This window comes from Narcine bancroftii, chromosome 3, assembly GCF_036971445.1.
Source record: "Narcine bancroftii isolate sNarBan1 chromosome 3, sNarBan1.hap1, whole genome shotgun sequence".
Taxonomy (NCBI): Eukaryota; Metazoa; Chordata; class Chondrichthyes; order Torpediniformes; family Narcinidae; genus Narcine; species Narcine bancroftii.
In genome coordinates, this window is record NC_091471.1 from 61,426,167 (window position 1) to 61,445,150 (window position 18,984).

At 41.3% G+C, this 18,984-nt stretch overlaps 1 protein-coding gene across 2 annotated transcripts in view; it reads right to left on the reverse strand.

Moving 5' to 3' along the window:
• The window catches only part of ubap2a (ubiquitin associated protein 2a), a 157,844-nt gene that overhangs the window by 92,309 nt on the left and 46,551 nt on the right, over positions 1 to 18,984 (reverse strand). For both annotated transcript variants that reach the window (XM_069924156.1, XM_069924157.1), the window contains 2 exons: positions 2,893 to 3,049; positions 2,729 to 2,806 (listed from right to left, as the gene is read on the reverse strand). In XM_069924156.1, the coding sequence (XP_069780257.1) occupies positions 2,729 to 2,806; positions 2,893 to 3,049 (235 nt within the window). The remainder of the gene's footprint in view (positions 1 to 2,728; positions 2,807 to 2,892; positions 3,050 to 18,984) is intronic.

Consider the following 18,984-nt stretch of genomic DNA (forward strand, 5'->3'; position numbering starts at 1 on the left):
GACCGCAGTCAAAAATCAGTAATGAAGATCCTCCTTGAACCCAACATCCCAATTCCTGCATTCAATACTTTGATTAATGTGTCACAAGCTTTCTTTCTGAACCTATTTTTCTGTATCATGGAACAATGTGTCTGTATTTTCAACCTCTCATTGCAGCAGGTTCCTACCTACTTAAAAGAGGTATCAATCATCCCAGTGACCAATATGAGCAGTGAGCTGCCTCAACGACTATCGCCCAGTCACTCTAAATTCTCTGTGATGAAATGCTTTGAGAGCCAACACATATTATCCTTTTCTGATATGCAGTAATAAATTACCCCTTACTGAAAACTGCCAACTTTAGCTCCAAACTGCATATCCAAGGTACTCTAAACAAAAAAGTTTTTTTTTCCTAGTCAAAATTCATGGAAACTGGCCCTTCAATCCATGCCCACCATCAAGAACCCTTTGAAACTAATCCCAATTTATTCTCCTCACAGCTTTTCAACCCTGTCCAGATGCTACCTATATGAAGGCAATCTGCACTAGCCAATTAACTAATGAAACTGCACATTTTAATATGTAAGAGGAACCCAGGCATTGGTCATGGGGGGGACATGCAAGTTCCACAAAGGACTGAATTTGGGGCATAGATGCTAAGATACTGACTCTTCATTTTGTCATTAAATAGTCCTATAACAAAGCAATTTAAGGTAACGATGTTGCCATACCTCCCTTCTTAAATACACATTTTTATTTACCTTTTTACCATATATAGTGTTTCTGCCTTGCAACATCAACCTTATCTTTCTCTTTTTGATCTTGTGCATCCCCTCTCAATTGTATTTACATTACAAAACTCATTTGAATTTTTCCCCTCCAATACAATGCCAGTTATATGCTTCCTTCCCCACAAATATTCCCCACCCAGCCAGATAAATATTTGCAGAATTCTTTTTATTATCAAGACCAATGAAATCGGGGGTCTGTCATTCACATGTTGAAAATAATCTCAGACCACTACAATGTTTAAACTGAAGAAAAGTACTCAAATTAATTTTTTTTTTAAAACAAGTTGCATTCTGTTCTTGTTGATCTGTTATCCATGAATTCACATATTCAGGTGACATCTTGATAAACTTCTAACAAATACATACATATACATATTGTCAGTATAATAGAACAGAAAGAGAAAGGGAGCATTCACTTTGCTAGAAATATACCACCAGTCTTACAGCCAACAAGAAGAAATAAAGTGGATATGTAAACATTATTACCAAAAAAAAAAAAGAGCAATAATAAATTATACGGGGGGGGGGGGGGGGGGGGGGAAGGGATTAACTGAGAAGCTTCATAAAGGATGTAAATTTTAATGTGCATCCAAGAGACCTTTTGACCTTTTAGCCCACTGGATAAGAGCTATATTAAACTTAATCTTAAAGCATATAGCCAGGCAAATAGAATGTTGAGAGACTTGGAGATTAGGTTTCAAGGTAGGTATGGAAATGGCTAAGAATAGACCAGAAATTAAGATAGACATAGATTTCAATATCCTAAGACAGGAATTGATACAACTAGATCATGAACAGATAATTGCAGGCAAATCTACATCAAACAAATGGGAGTTAATCAAATGGAGAGACTTCAAGGTTACAATGCCGGTTACATGCTCAATGACTCTTATTAAAGCTGGATACTTCAGAAATTAAGAGGACAAAGTGCTGGAAATAAATATCACTGGATTAAGAAAAAAATTCCAACCCTTTTAAGGATATTCTAGAGAAAATGATAACCAAGGACCAAAGGGATAAATATTACAGAGATAGAAGATGTAGATTGGGTCTTAAATTAATATATTTTACACTTGAATTCAGTAAAAAGAACATTGATCTTGGAAAATGTAGATGAGGTGGGAAAATTCTGGAACAAATTACGAGTAAAATGGAGCAGGATGTGATGCCTTTGTGAGTAAAAGGAGGAGATTGTGGGGCTCCATCAGAGATTTTAAAATCTTCATGGGCAAGTAAGGAATCAGATGACTGAAAATGAGTAAACTATTATTCAAGATGACAGTCAGGATAAAGCAGGTAATTACAGGCTTGTGAGTCTAACGATAGTTGATGGAAGTTATTGGAAAAAATAAAGACACACTTGGAAAAGGTTGGATCAATTAAAAAAAAAAATTTTTCTTTAAATTGATCCTAATTTTTAAATTAGGAAAAGTGGAAACAAAGTGTAGAGAAAGCAATGAGGTTTGTTTGTTTGGTGTGGACTTTAGATAGGCTTTTGACAAGGTCTTAAAAGTTTGGAACCCCAGGATCCAAAATAGATTCTAACAGGCTTTGGCTCCTTACAACTCAACTCAAAGTTTATGGGGCACTTTCCCTGTGAAGCAGACAAGATTTTGTTTTTGCTCTCCTACCAACTACATAAAAAACAAAATACTTGAGATGAAAAGAAAACAAGGCTTTTATTTAAATGTGCTGTGGCGCACATTGAGAATGGCTGAACTACCTATTACATTTGATCATTCCAGGTAAAATCTCCAACTGGTCTTCATTTCAAGCCCTGATTTTGCTTTTCCCAAGAAATTACACAGTAATTACACCCTCTTGAGTTGGGGAAAGGTTGTTAGAGGCCTCTGGTTCTTTTCTACTCTGTTATTGCACTTGTAGATATTAATATTTTCTGATACTAGTGGCATTATAGCATTACAAAAAAAATTAAACAGGATTTAAATTAGTCTCACCTCGGCTGCGTCCACGTCTGCCTTGTTCTGAGTGCCGATCATTTAAGGCACTATCCACTCCATTCTCCTCAATTTTGTCTGCAATTTAAAAATTGGAAAATTTCAATAATAAAGGTATGTAAAAGCTAACCAATTGATTAACAACTCTTTCATGTTATACTTACATTCCCTGCCCCGATTTCCTTTGCCTCGTCTAGAGGAACTCCCATGCATCTGACTGACTTCTTTTACTCCACGCTTATCTCGGTTTTCCTTATTTTCCAGGACATTATCCTTACCAGTGCCAAGACTTTTCTTTTTACCTACAGTCTCCCATGAGTTCTGCATGAAAACACATTGATATATTACTAATGAAAAAATGCTTAGATTTGTACCTGGCTGGTTACTGAAAATCTGTGCCAATCAACTAGCCGAAGTGTTCATGGACATTTTAACAAATATATCTTCTTGGCTTGGCTTCGCAGACGAAGATTTATGGAGGGGGTAAAATGTCCACGTCAGCTGCAGGCTGACAGCACGGAAACAGGCCATTAGGCCCTTCTAGTCCGCACTGAACCAAACACTCCTCTCTAGTCCCACCTACCGGCACAATGACCATAACCCTCCACCTTCTTCTCATCCATATACCTGTCCAGCTTTTTCTTAAATGATAAAATTGACTCGGCCGCCACTATTTCTCCCGGAAGCTCATTCCACACCACTACCACTCTCTGAGTAAAGAAGTTCCCCCTCATGTTACCTCTAAACCTCTGCCCCTTAACTCTTAACTCATGTCCTCTTGTTTCAATCTCTCCTACTCTTAACGAAAATAGTCTATCCACATCCACTCTGTCTATCCCTTTCATAATCTTAAATACCTCTATCAAATCCCCTCTCAACCTTCTACGCTCCAAAGAATAAAGACCTAATCTGCCCAATCTCTCCCTGGACTCTAGATGCTTAAACCCAGGTAACATTCTGGTAAATCTTCTCTGCACTCTCTCCACTCTGTTTATATCCTTCCTATAATTAGGCGACCAGAATTGCACACAGAACTCTAAATTAGGCTGCACCAACGCCTTATACAATCTCAACATCACTTCCCAACTCCTATATTCCATGCAATGATTGATAAAGGCCCGCATACTAAAAGCCTTCTTCACCACCCTATTCACATGAGTTTCTACCTTCAGGGAACGATGTACCGTTACTCCTAAATCCTTCTGCTCTTCTGTATTCATCAATGCTCTCCCATTTACTACGTATGTCCTTTTCTGATTCTTCTTACTAAAATGAAGCATCTCACACTTATCAGCATTAAATTCCATCTGCCATTTTTCAGCCCACTTTTCTAAGCAGTCCAAATCCCTCTGCAATCCTTGAAAACCTTCTTCATTATCCACTATTCCACCTATCTTAGTATCGTCTGCATATTTACTAATCCAATTCACCACCCCATCATCTAGATCATTAATGTATATAACAAACAACAATGGGCCCAATACAGATCCCTGAGGCACACCACTGGTCACCGGCCTCCAACCTGACAATTTTCCACTACCACTCTCTGGCCTCTCCCTTTCAGCCAATGTTCAATCCATTCGACTATCTCAAAATTTATATCTAAAGACTGCACCTTCCTAACTAACCTTCCATGTGGTACCTTATCGAAGGCCTTACTGAAGTCCATATAGACAACATCCACCGCGCTACCCTCATCCACATTCCTAGTCACCTCTTCAAAAAATTCAATCAGATTGGTCAAACAGGACCTTCCGACCACAAATCCGTGTTGAGTGCTCCTGATCAGACCCTGTCTATCCAGATATTTATAAGTACTATCTCTAAGAACTTTCTCCATTAATTTACCTACCACAGACGTCAAACTTACAGGCCGATAATTGCCAGGCTTCCTCCTTGAACCTTTTTTAAATAACGGAACCACATGCGCAATACGCCAATCCTCCGGCACTATCCCCATCTCTAATGACATTTGGAAAATTACCGTAAGAGCCTCTGCTATTTCTTCCTTTACTTCTCTCAATGTCCTGGGGAAGATCCTGTCTGGTCCCGGAGACTTATCCACCTTTATATTCCTCAAAAGCCCTAACACTACATCTTTCGTAATCACTATATTCTCCATATTTACCCAATTTGCTTTTTTTATCTCACATATCCCAATATCCTTCTCCTTGGTGAATACCGAAGAAAAGAAACTGTTCAATATCTCCCCCATTTCTCTAGGCTCCACACACAGTTTTCCGCTCTGATTCTCTAAGGGACCAATTTTGTCTTTTGCTTTCCTTTTACCATTAACATATTTGTAGAAATCTTTTGAATTAATTTTCACCTTGCTTGCTATAGTCTCCTCGTACCTTCTTTTAGCTTTCCTAATTCCTCTCTTAAGATTCCTCTTACATTCAATGTATTTTTCAAACATCTCCTTAATTCCATGCTTCTTATACCTAATGTATGCCTCCCTTTTTCTTCGAACCAAGTTTCCAATATTCCTTGAAAACCACGGCTCTCTCAAACCTTTTGCCCCTCCTTTTAACCTAACAGGAACATAAAGCTTTTGCACTTTCAAAATCTGATCTTTAAAAGACTTCCATCTCTCTACTCTTTCTCTCTTTGGCTTGGCTTCGCGGACGAAGATTTATGGAGGGGGTAAAAAGTCCACGTCAGCTGCAGGCTCGTTTGTGGCTGACAAGTCCGATGCGGGACAGGCAGACACGGTTGCAGCGGTTGCAGGGGAAAATTGGTTGGTTGGGGTTGGGTGTTGGGTTTTTCCTCCTTTGCCTTTTGTCAGTGAGGTGGGCTCTGCGGTCTTCTTCAAAGGAGGTTGCTGCCCGCCAAACTGTGAGGCGCCAAGATGCACGGTTTGAGGCGTTATCAGCCCACTGGCGGTGGTCAATGTGGCAGGCACCAAGAGATTTCTTTAGGCAGTCCTTGTACCTTTTCTTTGGTGCACCTCTGTCACGGTGGCCAGTGGAGAGCTCGCCATATAACACGATCTTGGGAAGGCGATGGTCCTCCATTCGGGAGACGTGACCCATCCAGCGCAGCTGGATCTTCAGCAGCGTGGACTCGATGCTGTCGACCTCTGCCATCTCGAGTACTTCGACGTTAGGGATGAAAGCGCTCCAATGGATGTTGAGGATGGAGCGGAGACAACGCTGGTGGAAGCGTTCTAGGAGCCGTAGGTGGTGCCGGTAGAGGACCCATGATTCGGAGCCGAACAGGAGTGTGGGTATGACAACGGCTCTGTATACGCTTATCTTTGTGAGGTTTTTCAGTTGGTTGTTTTTCCAGACTCTTTTGTGTAGTCTTCCAAAGGCGCTATTTGCCTTGGCGAGTCTGTTGTCTATCTCATTGTCGATCCTTGCATCTGATGAAATGGTGCAGCCAAGATAGGTAAACTGGTTGACCGTTTTGAGTTTTGTGTGCCCGATGGAGATGTGGGGGAGCTGGTAGTCATGGTGGGGAGCTGGCTGATGGAGGACCTCCGTTTTCTTCAGGCTGACTTCCAGGCCAAACATTTTGGCAGTTTCCGCAAAGCAGGACGTCAAGCGCTGAAGAGCTGGCACTGAATGGGCAACTAAAGCGGCATCGTCTGCAAAGAGTAGTTCACGGACAAGTTGCTCTTGTGTCTTGGTGTGAGCTTGCAGGCGCCTCAGATTGAAGAGACTGCCATCCATGCGGTACGGGATGTAAACAGCGTCTACATACTGCCTATAAAACAAATTGTCCCAATGCACACCCTGCAAGTCCTTTCGCATCTCCTCAAATCTAGCTTTTCCCCAATCAAAAACCTCAAGCCTTGGCCCTGACTTATCTCTTTCCATAATGACATTGAAGCTGATGGCATTATGATCACTGGACCCGAAGTGCTTGCCAACACTAACCTCTGTCACTTGACCCATCCCATTTGCCAACAGTTTATCTAACACTGCTCCTTCTCTGGTCAGCACCTCTACATATTGTTGTAAAAAACTATCTTGCACACATTTCACAAACTCTAACCCATCCAGCCCTTTCACAGAATGTGTTTCCCAATCTATATGTGGAAAATTAAAATCTCCCATAATTACAACCCTGTGCTTATCACAAATATCCACTATCTCCCTACAGATTTGCTCCTCTAGGTCTCGGTCCCCTCCGGGTAGTCTATAATACACCCCTACAAGTGTAACCTCTCCTTTCCCACTCCTCAGTTCCACCCAAATAGCCTCCGTGGACGAGCCCTCTAATCTAGCCTGCCTAAGCACCGCTGTAATATTCGTCCTGACAAGCAATGCAACCCCACCTCCTCTTGCCCCTCCGACTCTATCACACCTAAAGCAGCGAAACCCAGGGATATTCAGCTGCCAATCACATCCCTCCTGCAACCATGTCTCACTAATCGCTACCACATCATACTTCCAAGTATCAATCCACACCTTCAGCTTATCCACCTTTTTTACAATACTCCTGGCATTAAAATATATGAATTTCAGAGATTTCCCAATTCTTAATCCCTGTTTTCCCTCATCTTTAATAACAACATTATTTCCTTTTCCTGCCAATTGCCCTTCATCTTCTTCCAGAGCATTTCCTTTCTCTATCACCTGCCCATCCATATTCAAATACATACTACAAATCTCTTATTGTGCCAGTCAGCGGTTCCCACCTATTTCAAAAGGGCATCAATCATCCTGGTACCCAAGAAGAGTTGTGTGAGCTGCCTCAATGACTGTCGTCCAGTAGCACTAACTCCTACTGTGATGAAATGCTTTGAGAGGCTGGTCATGGCCAAAATTAACACGTGCCTAAGCAAAGATCTGGACACACTGCAATTCACCTAAGCTCACAATTGCTCCAAAGCAAATACAATATTGCTGGCTCTTCACTCAGCTCTGGATCACCTTCAAAACAGCAATTCATATCATACAGCTGCTCTTCATCAACTACAGCTCAGCCTTCAATACCATTATTCCTTCGCTGCTGGTCAAGAAGCTACAAACTCTAGGCCTCTGTACTCGCCCACCCCTGCAACTGGATCCTTGACCAGTCAGAAGACCAGTCAGTACAGATTGGAAACAAAGTCTCCTCCTCATTGATTATCAACACAGGTGCACCCCAAGGATATGTGCTTAGCCCACTGCCCACACCCATGACTCTGTGGCCAGGCACAATTTCAAAGTTTGCCAATGACACCACAGCTGTTGGCAGAATCATAAAAAGCAATGAGGGCGTGAATAGGAGGGAGAGAGATCAGCTCGTTGAAGGGTGTAACGACAACAATCTTGTGCTCAACATTAGCAAAACCAAGGAGATGATTGTGGACTTCAGGAGGAAGTCAAGGGAACACGACCCAGTCCTCATTGAGGGCTCAGTAGTGGAGAGGGTCATGAACTTCAAATTCTTGGGTGTCAATATGTCTGAGGATCTGTCCTGAAGCCTCCACATTGATGCAATCACAAAGAAGGCTCGCCAGCAGCTATACTTTGTGAGGTTTCTGAGGAGATTCGGTATATCACCCAAGATTCTTGTAAATTTCTACAGATGTACCATGGAGAGCGTTCTGGCTGGTTGCGTCACTGCCTGGTATGGAGGCGCCAACTCTCAGGACAAGAAAAAGCTAGAGGGCTGTTAACTTGGCATGCGACATCACAGGCACCAGACTTTACTTTTATCAAGGAAATCTACATGAGGCGGTGTCTTTAAAAAAAACAGCCTCTATTCTCAAAGACCCCCATCACCCAGGCCATGCCCTCTTCATTCTGCTACCATCGGGAACCTAAAGATGAGCACTCAACGGCACAAGGTCAGCATCTTCCCCGCTGCCATCAGATTCCTGAATGAACAATGAATCATAGTCGCGCTTCCTTACTTTTTGTGCATTACTTTTACTTTTTTATAGTCATGTTGTAAGATGGTTTATAATATGAATGTTTGCCCTGTGATGCTTCTGCAAAACACATTTCATGACTTGTTCGTAACAACAAATTCTGATTCTAAAAGTTCCACACTGAAATAATTGCTAGAATATAGATTACTGACAAAATAGAAATGTATTGAAAACAAAGGTTTTCATCAACCCACTTGAATTCATTGGGGATTTACAAAAATTTCAGTTAATCAACCAAATAACATTGCCCAGACAATCACTCTCAGACATCTCCTCTTACTTAACCCTTGAACAGGACCCCACCAAGAAACAATGAGATTTCTTGGTGGGGACACCATCTCCCACACTATCACATTTGGTAATCTCCCTTCCACAGTCTAAATCTCATTGTTTCTCAGAGCCACACTCCCCAATTTTACATCCTCCCCATGATGTACAAAACCAAATGCACTGATTTCCTTCATCTGTTCTTGCCCCATCAAACTGGTATCATCATACCTCGAATCAATTATATCCCCCTTGGACCAGTCCTTCCAACTTTCATCCAGGACAGCTCTCCATGATTTCACCTTTCAGTTCTCTGGGTTGGACCATCTCATTTTCACCATCGTCATCCAGTCCCTATACACTTCCATTTCCCCTAAAGAAGGACTTAAGGCTCTCCACTTCTTCCTGGATAGAAGAACTAACCAATCCCCCTCCACTGCCTAGCAAAACTTTTACATGCCCTCAGTAACTTCTCTTTTGGCTCATCTTACTTTTTCAAAATCAAAGATGCAATTATGGGGATTTGCATTGGTCCCAGCTAAGCCTGTCTTTTTGGTGGTTATGTCGAACAATCCATGCTGCAAGTCTGCACAAGCAAGGCTCCTTCAATGTTTTCCCATAATGATGACAACATTGGTGCTACCTCCTGAATCCTTGAGGAGCTCATCAACTTTATCACCAACTTCCATCCTGACCTCAAATTAACTTGGTCCATCTTCAGTAACTCTCTTCCCTTTTTCTATCTCTGTTTCATTTCAGGAGACAAACTATCTGCAGACATGATATCAAACCACTGACTCCAAGTTACCTACAACTCTTCCCTTCCTATCTGCTGCAAGGATTCTATTCCTTTCACTAGGAGTGGTGGGTACTGTTTTATACTGTCTTTCTATAGATTCTCAAGGTGGGGCGTAAACCCCATCGTTGGGGCATGGGGATATTTTGGTGGGGTGTTGGACAAGAATATTTTAGTAGGATGTAGGAATATTTTGGGAAACAATTAAAAAATTTGTTTGAAAAAATAAACTCGTTATGTTGGTGTGAAAGATGTGACATGGCAACACTGTCAGTTCAACACAATTGTGGTAACTTCCAAGTAAAATCACTGTTCTTTTTATTTTCTTAACATATGTTTTTGCTCTTCAAATGTTTCTCTTATTTTAACTGTTGTTATCCTTGGTTAACATTATTAATTATATTTTTTCTTATCGGTCTTATTATCATCCATTCCAAATTATCTCATTGGCGACGAGGATTCTAAATTATCTCAACAATCATGTCTCTGACAATACCCCTTTACTTTTTCAGTTCATTAATGAGTGAGACATGTATCTATATGCATCTTTGTGCACTAGCATATTGATAGGGAGACGGGAGACCACCCCAGGTGCCAGCCTGAGGGGGACACCAAAATCAGAAAAAAATAGGGACTCCAGAAAGTAAAACACAAGGCGAGCACAGTTTTGATGCATTCTCTGCAAGAAATGTCAGAAACTGCACTAGTATTTTTTCATTTTGTTTTAGGGTCAGTTTTCTTCCTTTGATTCGATCATTACTTTTATTACACTTTTCAATTCTAAGACGTAATAAAATAATGATTAATCTGTTTTAGGGAGTTTGCGCTGTTGTATTAATCTGTTTCAGGGAGCTTGAGCTGTTGCATATTCAAAATGAGCAGACCAAGCAAGCAAAAGGTTCGTCAATATTCAGTGGAATTCTTGAAGTTAGGGTTTATACCTGCTGTACCCAATGAACGTGCATCTTTTTGTCTACTGTGCCAACAGATGAATCAAAGAAAGCAGGCAGTCTTGAAGTTAATTTGAGGGTAAAACATCCTAACCATGTCAATTCGAAATTGGAATATTTTAAATCATTGAAAGAAGTTTGAAAATCGATCAAAAATTACTTTATTATTCGCTGTGCAAACTACAGCCCTGTATCGTACCCTTGAAGCTAGCTATGAAATTTCTCTGCTGATGGGAAGAATTATATGATTGGGGAGGAAATGATTAAACCCACAATTTAATTATTTCTCAAAACAGTTCTGCAAAAGAATGACAAAGATGTCCGAGTAATGCCACAGAGTAATAGTACTGTCTGCAACAGAATAGATGACATGGGTCAAGATGTTGAAAAACAGCTTATTGAGAAGTTGAAATTAGGAAAGATTTCAGTACAATTGGATGAATCTACCATAAGGGACAGTGAGGCTCCGTTATTGGCATACATGAGATATATCGATCAGGAAGACTTTTCAAGGAGAGATGTTGTTTTGTGGATCATTAGAAACAACTACTACTACAGTTGATATATACAGCAAGCTCAAAAATTATATGCATGAAAATGAAATATCAAAAAGAAACATTGTATCTTGTGCTGCAAATGGTGCACCTGCTATGATGGGTAAAAAAATAAACCCAGGATGTTTCAAATTAATGAAGGATGAAAATCCAAACATGCTGGTTGTGCATTGTGTTATCCACTGAGAAAACTTAGTTGCCAAGAAAGTTTCCCGTTTTACACGAGATACTGCATTCGAAAATTCGAATATGCAACAGCTCAAACAGATGTGAACATCTGTTTAAGCAGTTTTGCGTTGATAAAAATGCAGAACATGCGAGATTATTGCTTCACACTGCAGTAAGGTGACTGCCAAAGGGAAACTGCTTCAAAAGGTTTATGGAACTGTTTGATCTCAGGCCAAACCTGCAATGAAGCTCTTGATAACAAAAGATAGCAAAGCTTATGTGAGTTACTTGACAGACATTTTTGAGAAACTAAGTGCATTCATTGAACAAGCATCTCCAAGTAAGAAATATGACACTCGTTGATGCAAAAACAAAGATATTTGGATTCATTACACTTTTAGAATTAGGCCAAAGGAATATTTCTGCAAGAAATTTTAGTCAATTTTATTGGTTGAATAAGTGTGAGGTAACTAATGCTGCTACAAACGTCATTGATGACCATTTGAAAATGTTGGTTACTGACTTCAATGATAGATTTTGTGATTTAAAGGCAATGGATTTTCTATCTTGGTTAACACAGCCATTCATTGCTGGTGGACTTATCTGAAGTTCCAGTGCAATACCAAGAGGAGTTATCAGAGATGCAACATGATGAATCTGTGAAAAACTCTGTTCAAAGTAAAAAGAACCATGACGTGGCTGTCTATCCAGATTGAAAAGAAATACACAAACTCGACTACTTTAGCAAGGGAACTATTGATACATTTTCCATTATCTTATTTAGTAACATGTGGCTTCAGTGTTGTTAGTCATTTGCTACAAGCTAAAAGAATCCGACTGGAAATTACAAAACTTGGAGATTTAAGGTTGTGAGGGATTCTGGAATGTTAGGAGTCCAGAGATACTGGAAGCAAGTGCCAATTAAGAATAAAGTATTATGGGTTAACTTAAGGTGAAGGGATACTGGAATGTGAGGAGTCAAGCAAGTGCTCATTAGAGATTAAGTATTATGGGTGAAATCAGGGTGAAGGGATGCTGGAATGAGAGGAAGGGTTGTAAAAGTGTAATAAACTAAGGATCTTCAAAACAGGATAACAAGTAGATAGCTTTAGCAAGTCTTAGGGATTGATTAATGAGTGAAGAACAAAGACATGATACTTCTCTGGCTAACAAGTTTGCAGGAAGACACATAAACTGATAAGTTAGAATCCACGTGGGCAAAATTACCTAATGCTAAACCAATCCAGGAGGCAGAAGAATGTTGGGGGGAAGGTATCTCTGTACTGAAATGAAATGTATAAAAGTTGGGTCAGCCCCAGTATCTGTGTGTATTCCCAGGGTAAGGGGAAGCACCCAACTTTGCATTGTTGTAATAGTATAATAAAAGTTCTTTGTTCTCAATTTTTGTCTCGAGCAAATTCTGTGAAGGTACTTCTGTTTCTCACAAGGTTGAAACTAACAAATTTAGTCCCTTGAATCAAAAAATCTGCAGCCAGCATCAGAGCAAGGTTCCCACTGAAGTGATGACAATTGTTGAATGTGTGCATGAGATGGTTGACAAATTGTAGTAGTTGAATATGAAATATGTGTTGCACTGTATTCATGATCTTAATTGCATTGAAATAGACTTGCAGTAAATGATTTAATGAAAACTTCTTTTGAATATATCACTTTTTTATGCTAATGGTGGGGCATGGGTTTTTTTTAAATTAAAATGGGGCCTAGGGCAAAAAAAGGTTGAGCACCACTGCTATAGCGGATATTGGTTGATTGGTGCCACGTGCATTTGCAATCTCCCTGGGCATGCGTGATCCATGCATGTATGAGGGAGGACAACCTCACTGGCGCGTTAATAAAGATTTCTTTCTATGTACTTAATGTGCATTCAGACTCGTTTCTTTTCAGACGTGCCAAACTTGCCCCTCAAATCACAAACTCCCAGTGGCCAACCACAAAGCCCCACTGATATGCCTGTACATGGCCTTATGAACCACCAAGTTCAGGCCAGTCATTAATTGAAGGAATATCATGTTATATTGCACCAAGGCAACATCCAACCAGGAAGCATTAATATTGACCTCCAAGTTCTGTTAACCCTGTCCTCCCTGGTCTCTCTTTCCTTCCTCTCTGTCTCCTTTTCTCCAGCTTCCCACCTATTTTCTTTCTTCTCTGATCAATGAGATTTCTCTTCACTCTCTGCCCTCTCACCCAATCACTTCTCAGCTTCTTTCACTTCTTCCCCCTCACATTGTAACCTGTTAGCCTGTGTTTCTCCCCTTCACCTCTCCATTTTATTTCAGGAATTTGCCTAATATTTTTGGCACTCCCAAAGGGCTGAAGCCCATATTATTGACTACCTTTTGCTTTCAATGGATTTTGTCTGATCTTTGAGTTTCTCTTACACACTGTACTAATTACATTCTGGATTATTTGTTACACTTTTATTTTGTGACTATATAGACAATGAAGACGCTGTTTACGTCCGGTACCGCACAGATGGCAGTCTCTTCAATCTGAGGCTCACACCAAGACACAAGAGCAACTTGTCCGTGAACTACTCTTTGCAGACGATGCCGCTTTAGTTGCCCATTCAGAGCCAGCTCTTCAGTGCTTGACATCCTGTTTTGCGGAAACTGCCAAAATGTTTGGCCTGGAAGTCAGCCTGAAGAAAACTGAGGTCCTCCATCAGCCAGCTCCCCACCATGACTACCAGCCCCCCCACATCTCCATCGGGCACACAAAACTCAAAACGGTCAACCAGTTTACCTATCTCGGCTGCACCATTTCATCGGATGCAAGGATCAACAACGAGATAGACAACAGACTCGCCAAAGCAAATAGCGCCTTTGGAAGATAACACAAAAGGGTCTGGAAAAACAACCAACTGAAAAACCTCACAAAGATTAGCATATACAGAGCCGTTGTCATACCCACACTCCTGTTCGGCTCCAAATCATGGGTCCTCTACCGGCATCACCTACGGCTCCTAGAACGCTTCCACCAGCGTTGTCTCCGCTCCATCCTCAACATTCATTGGAGCGACTTCATCTCCAGCATCGAAGTACTCGAGATGGCAGAGGCCGATAGCGTCGAATCCACGCTGCTGAAGATCCAGCTGCGCTGGGTAGGTCACGTCTCCAGAATGGAGGACCATCGCCTTCCCAAGATCGTGTTATATGGCGACCTCTCCACTGGCCAGATGTGCATCAAAGAAGAGGAACAAGGACTGCCTAAAGAAATCTCTTGGTGCCTGCCACATTGACCACCGCCAGTGGGCTGATATCGCCTCAAACCGTGCATCTTGGCACCTCACAGTTCGGTGGGCAGCAACCTTCTTTGAAGAAGACCGCAGAGCCCACCTCACTGACAAAAGACAAAGGAGGAAAAACCCAACACCCAACCAACCAATTTTCCCTTGCAACCGCTGCCTGTCCCGCATCGGACTTGTCAGCCACAAACGAGCCTGCAGCTGACGTGGACGTTACCCCTCCATAAATCTTTGTCCGCGAAGCCAAGCCAAAGAGAAAAGAGAAAAGCAAAGCTTCACATTGCGTATACTTCCCAAAAATATACAGGATGCAAGCAAAAACTATTTGATCATTATATATCAAACTTCAATGATTTCAAACTAATCCCAGAGAACAAAACAAAGGACTCTACATCACCTTTGTTGACCTCACCAAAGCCTACTACACCGTGAGCAGGAAAGGGCTTTGGCAAATACTAGAGCGCATCGGATGTCCCCCAAAGTTCCTCAACATGATTATCCAACTGCACGAAAACCAACAAGGTCGGGTCAGATACAGCAATGAGCTCTCTGAACCCTTCTCCATTAACAATGGCATGAAGCAAGGCTGTGTTCTCGCACCAACCCTCTTTTCAATCTTCTTCAGCATGATGCTGAACCAAGCCATGAAAGACCCCAACAATGAAGACGCTGTTTACATCCGGTACCGCACGGATGGCAGTCTCTTCAATCTGAGGCGCCTGCAAGCTCACACCAAGACACAAGAGAAACTTGTCCGTGAACTACTCTTTGCAGATGATGCCGCTTTAGTTGCCCATTCAGAGCCAGCTCTTCAGCGCTTGACGTCCTGTTTTGCGGAAACTGCCAAAATGTTTGGCCTGGAAGTCAGCCTGAAGAAAACTGAGGTCCTCCATCAGCCAGCTCCCCACCATGACTACCATCCCCCCCACATCTCCATCGGGCACACAAAACTCAAAACGGTCAACCAGTTTACCAATCTCGGCTGCACCATTTCATCAGATGCAAGGATCGACAATGAGATAGACAACAGACTCGCCAAGGCAAATAGCGCCTTTGGAAGACTACACAAAAGAGTCTGGAAAAACAACCAACTGAAAAACCTCACAAAGATAAGCGTATACAGAGCCGTTGTCATACCCACACTCCTGTTCGGCTCCGAATCATGGGTCCTCTACCGGCACCACCTACGGCTCCTAGAACGCTTCCACCAGCGTTGTCTCCGCTCCATCCTCAACATCCATTGGAGCGCTTACACCCCTAACGTCGAAGTACTCGAGATGGCAGAGGTCGACAGCATCGAGTCCACGCTGCTGAAGATCCAGCTGCGCTGGATGGGTCACGTCTCCAGAATGGAGGACCATCGCCTTCCCAAGATCGTGTTATATGGCGAGCTCTCCACTGGCCACCGTGACAGAGGTGCACCAAAGAAAAGGTACAAGGACTGCCTAAAGAAATCTCTTGGTGCCTGCCACATTGACCACCGCCAGTGGGCTGATAACGCCTCAAACCGTGCATCTTGGCGCCTCACAGTTTGGCGGGCAGCAACCTCCTTTGAAGAAGACCGCAGAGCCCACCTCACTGACAAAAGGCAAAGGAGGAAAAACCCAACACCCAACCCCAACCAACCAATTTTCCCTTGCAACCGCTGCAATCGTGTCTGCCTGTCCCGCATCGGACTTGTCAGCCACAAACGAGCCTGCAGCTGACGTGGACTTTTTACCCCCTCCATAAATCTTCGTCCGAGAAGCCAAGCCAAAGAAAAAGAAAATTTCATGTACTTTTCCAAACAGGTGTCCAATGTAATCAACATGGAAAACTTAGTATCACGCCATGGTGGCGAAGCGATTAGCACAATGCCTTTACAGTGCCAGCCATCGGGACAGCACCAAGGTTTGAATCCTGCGCTGTCAAGAGTTTGTACATTCTTCCTGTGTCTGCGTGGGTTTTCTCCAGGGACTCCGATTTCCTCCCATTATTCAAAAACATACAGGAGTGTAGGTTAATGGGGCGTAAATTGGGCAGCACAGACTCGTGGGCCAAAATGGCTTATTACCGTGCTGTTTATCTAAATTAAAATTAAGTCTTTTTTCCAATATGCCATAGATACATCTAAAAATTCCCAAATCATATTTTGGATATACAAGTTCAACTACAAATAGAAATCATTCATATTTAAACCTCCTCAAAAAATTCCACTAGCTTGTTAACCATCCTTATTTCACAACTGGGTTGGGAATCAATTTGAGGAGTGACAGCGATGCAGATTGGTGGAAAAGAGTGCAATGGAAGGTACTCCAATGGATACAGATTTCTCCAATCTGTAATGCTATTGTATCTGCCACTATACATCATTTTTGAGCAACTGATTTATGTTATAAACGAACAACCCTTTCAATTATTTTTGGAACTCAAGGGACTTTGTTAGCACTAACACAGGAACAGCAATGGAAAATTCACTAGTCAATGGTAAATTCAAAGCAATATTTTTTTTAATTAAACTATTCATAGCATTTCTTACTTATCTCTAAATTTAACTCTAAATTTAACCCTACTACGCGTAAATGTAAAATATAAATGTGTGTGTAATAAAGACCCATTCTGAAAGGACAATTTTTAAAACTTCAGCATAATTTTAGTCTTGCTTGAAGGTCTTAAATTCTCAGTTCAGAAATAATTACAAAGCACTTTTAAACATCATATCTTCAGGTCTCTTTATTCACAATTCTGCTCTCTTTTCAAAGAGACAAGGAATATGGTTATTTTCTTCCATGATAAATTCACAAACCCAGAAAAGGGTTAAACAAAGAGGTCAAACAAAAATAGACCCAGTATAATTCTGTCCTCTTTTCCAAAGAGAAAAGAAAGTGGTCTTCCTTATTTCAAAAGTCACTGACTCTGTGTTCCCCTTTTCCCAGGAATAACACACATATTCTGGTTACTACAACTCAACTGATACTTTCTGATCAAAGAGAAGGTACATGATCAGTGGCTTCTGACATCCGATCCCCTTGTAGATGCATGATCTAGTGGTCCTTTCTTGAAACATCTCTACTGCATTCATGGCATTTCAAATTATATAACCTTTCAAAGCCACCTCTATTTATTAATTCCTTCCCTAATCACCTCCTAAAATTGTGCTACTAAATCTCCACATGCCCCACCTCAAGAGCCAGGTTGTCTGTTTTTACAAGGCTTCTGATCTTTCTGCAAAGTGCTCACTCAAAGAACGTTGAGAGGTTTGTTTACCTAAAACAACAGATGGGAGCAGAAGATTAACTCCTATTGTTTGCTGGAGAAGGTCAGGGGTTTTGCAAGTGAGAGAGTCAAAGACTGGTGAACTTTATACATGTTAAATTCTGTGTCCAGTATAAGAATTGCCTGCAACCAGTGAACTTGGAAGAATGAGAAATGAGATTGAACTATGAACCCAAGAACTTTTCTTAAATTTACATACACGTGCACTTAGAATTAGAAGGTGGTTAAGTTGGGTTAGTTAAGTTAATAGAGATAAGTTAAAGTTTGATTCACTGCATACTAGTGGAACCTACTAAAGAAAACTATCAGTAAATAAGAGTATTGTAGAGCCACAGAATTTGATGATTGTTTGCATTTAAAAGAGCTAATACTCTTCTGGATTACAGGAGAAGGTCAAATCCTAAATATAATTAAAATCTGAAAGAACATCCATTTCCCTGAAATGTTAACACTGCTTTTTCCTACACAATTTCTCCATGACTTTAGCATTTCCAGGACTTTCTGGCTTTAAAACCAAGTACTGTATCACCATATAATAGCAAGACTTCAACATTATATGTCCAATTGTTCAAAAAGGACCCCAGATGCTGGAATCCAGAATAACAAAACAGAACACTAGAAGAACTCCGTGGAGACGAAAGGTGCCAATCAACAAATTGAAACAAATTGTGTGGGTGGGGGACTCATCTCCTAAAACTCCTCTGACTCATAATAATCTTATACCACGTACAATGGGTAATCAAATGTTTGAAATCTGAAATCTTGTCCCATCAAGGGATCAGGTATATTGAAGATGGTTATGAGCACTGACAAATTATGTCATTTGAACAATTAAAAAATAAATATGCAATTCCTAATAATGCAATTTTGTTATTTTCAAATAAGAGCAAACCTAAGAGATAAATTGGGCCTAAAGCTGATAGATAAGTTAGACTATCTGGAAAACTACAATTGATGCAACAACATTCGACTATTGGACCTGAAAGAGGGGGAGGAAGAGCTCTGTGGAGTTCTTTGAAGATTAAATACCCAAAGTGTTGGGAAGGGATCGATTTCAAGCCCCCCTAACCATAGAAAAAGCCCATCGGACAATCAGTCACTGTCCCACCCCAAATCAACTCCCAAAGTC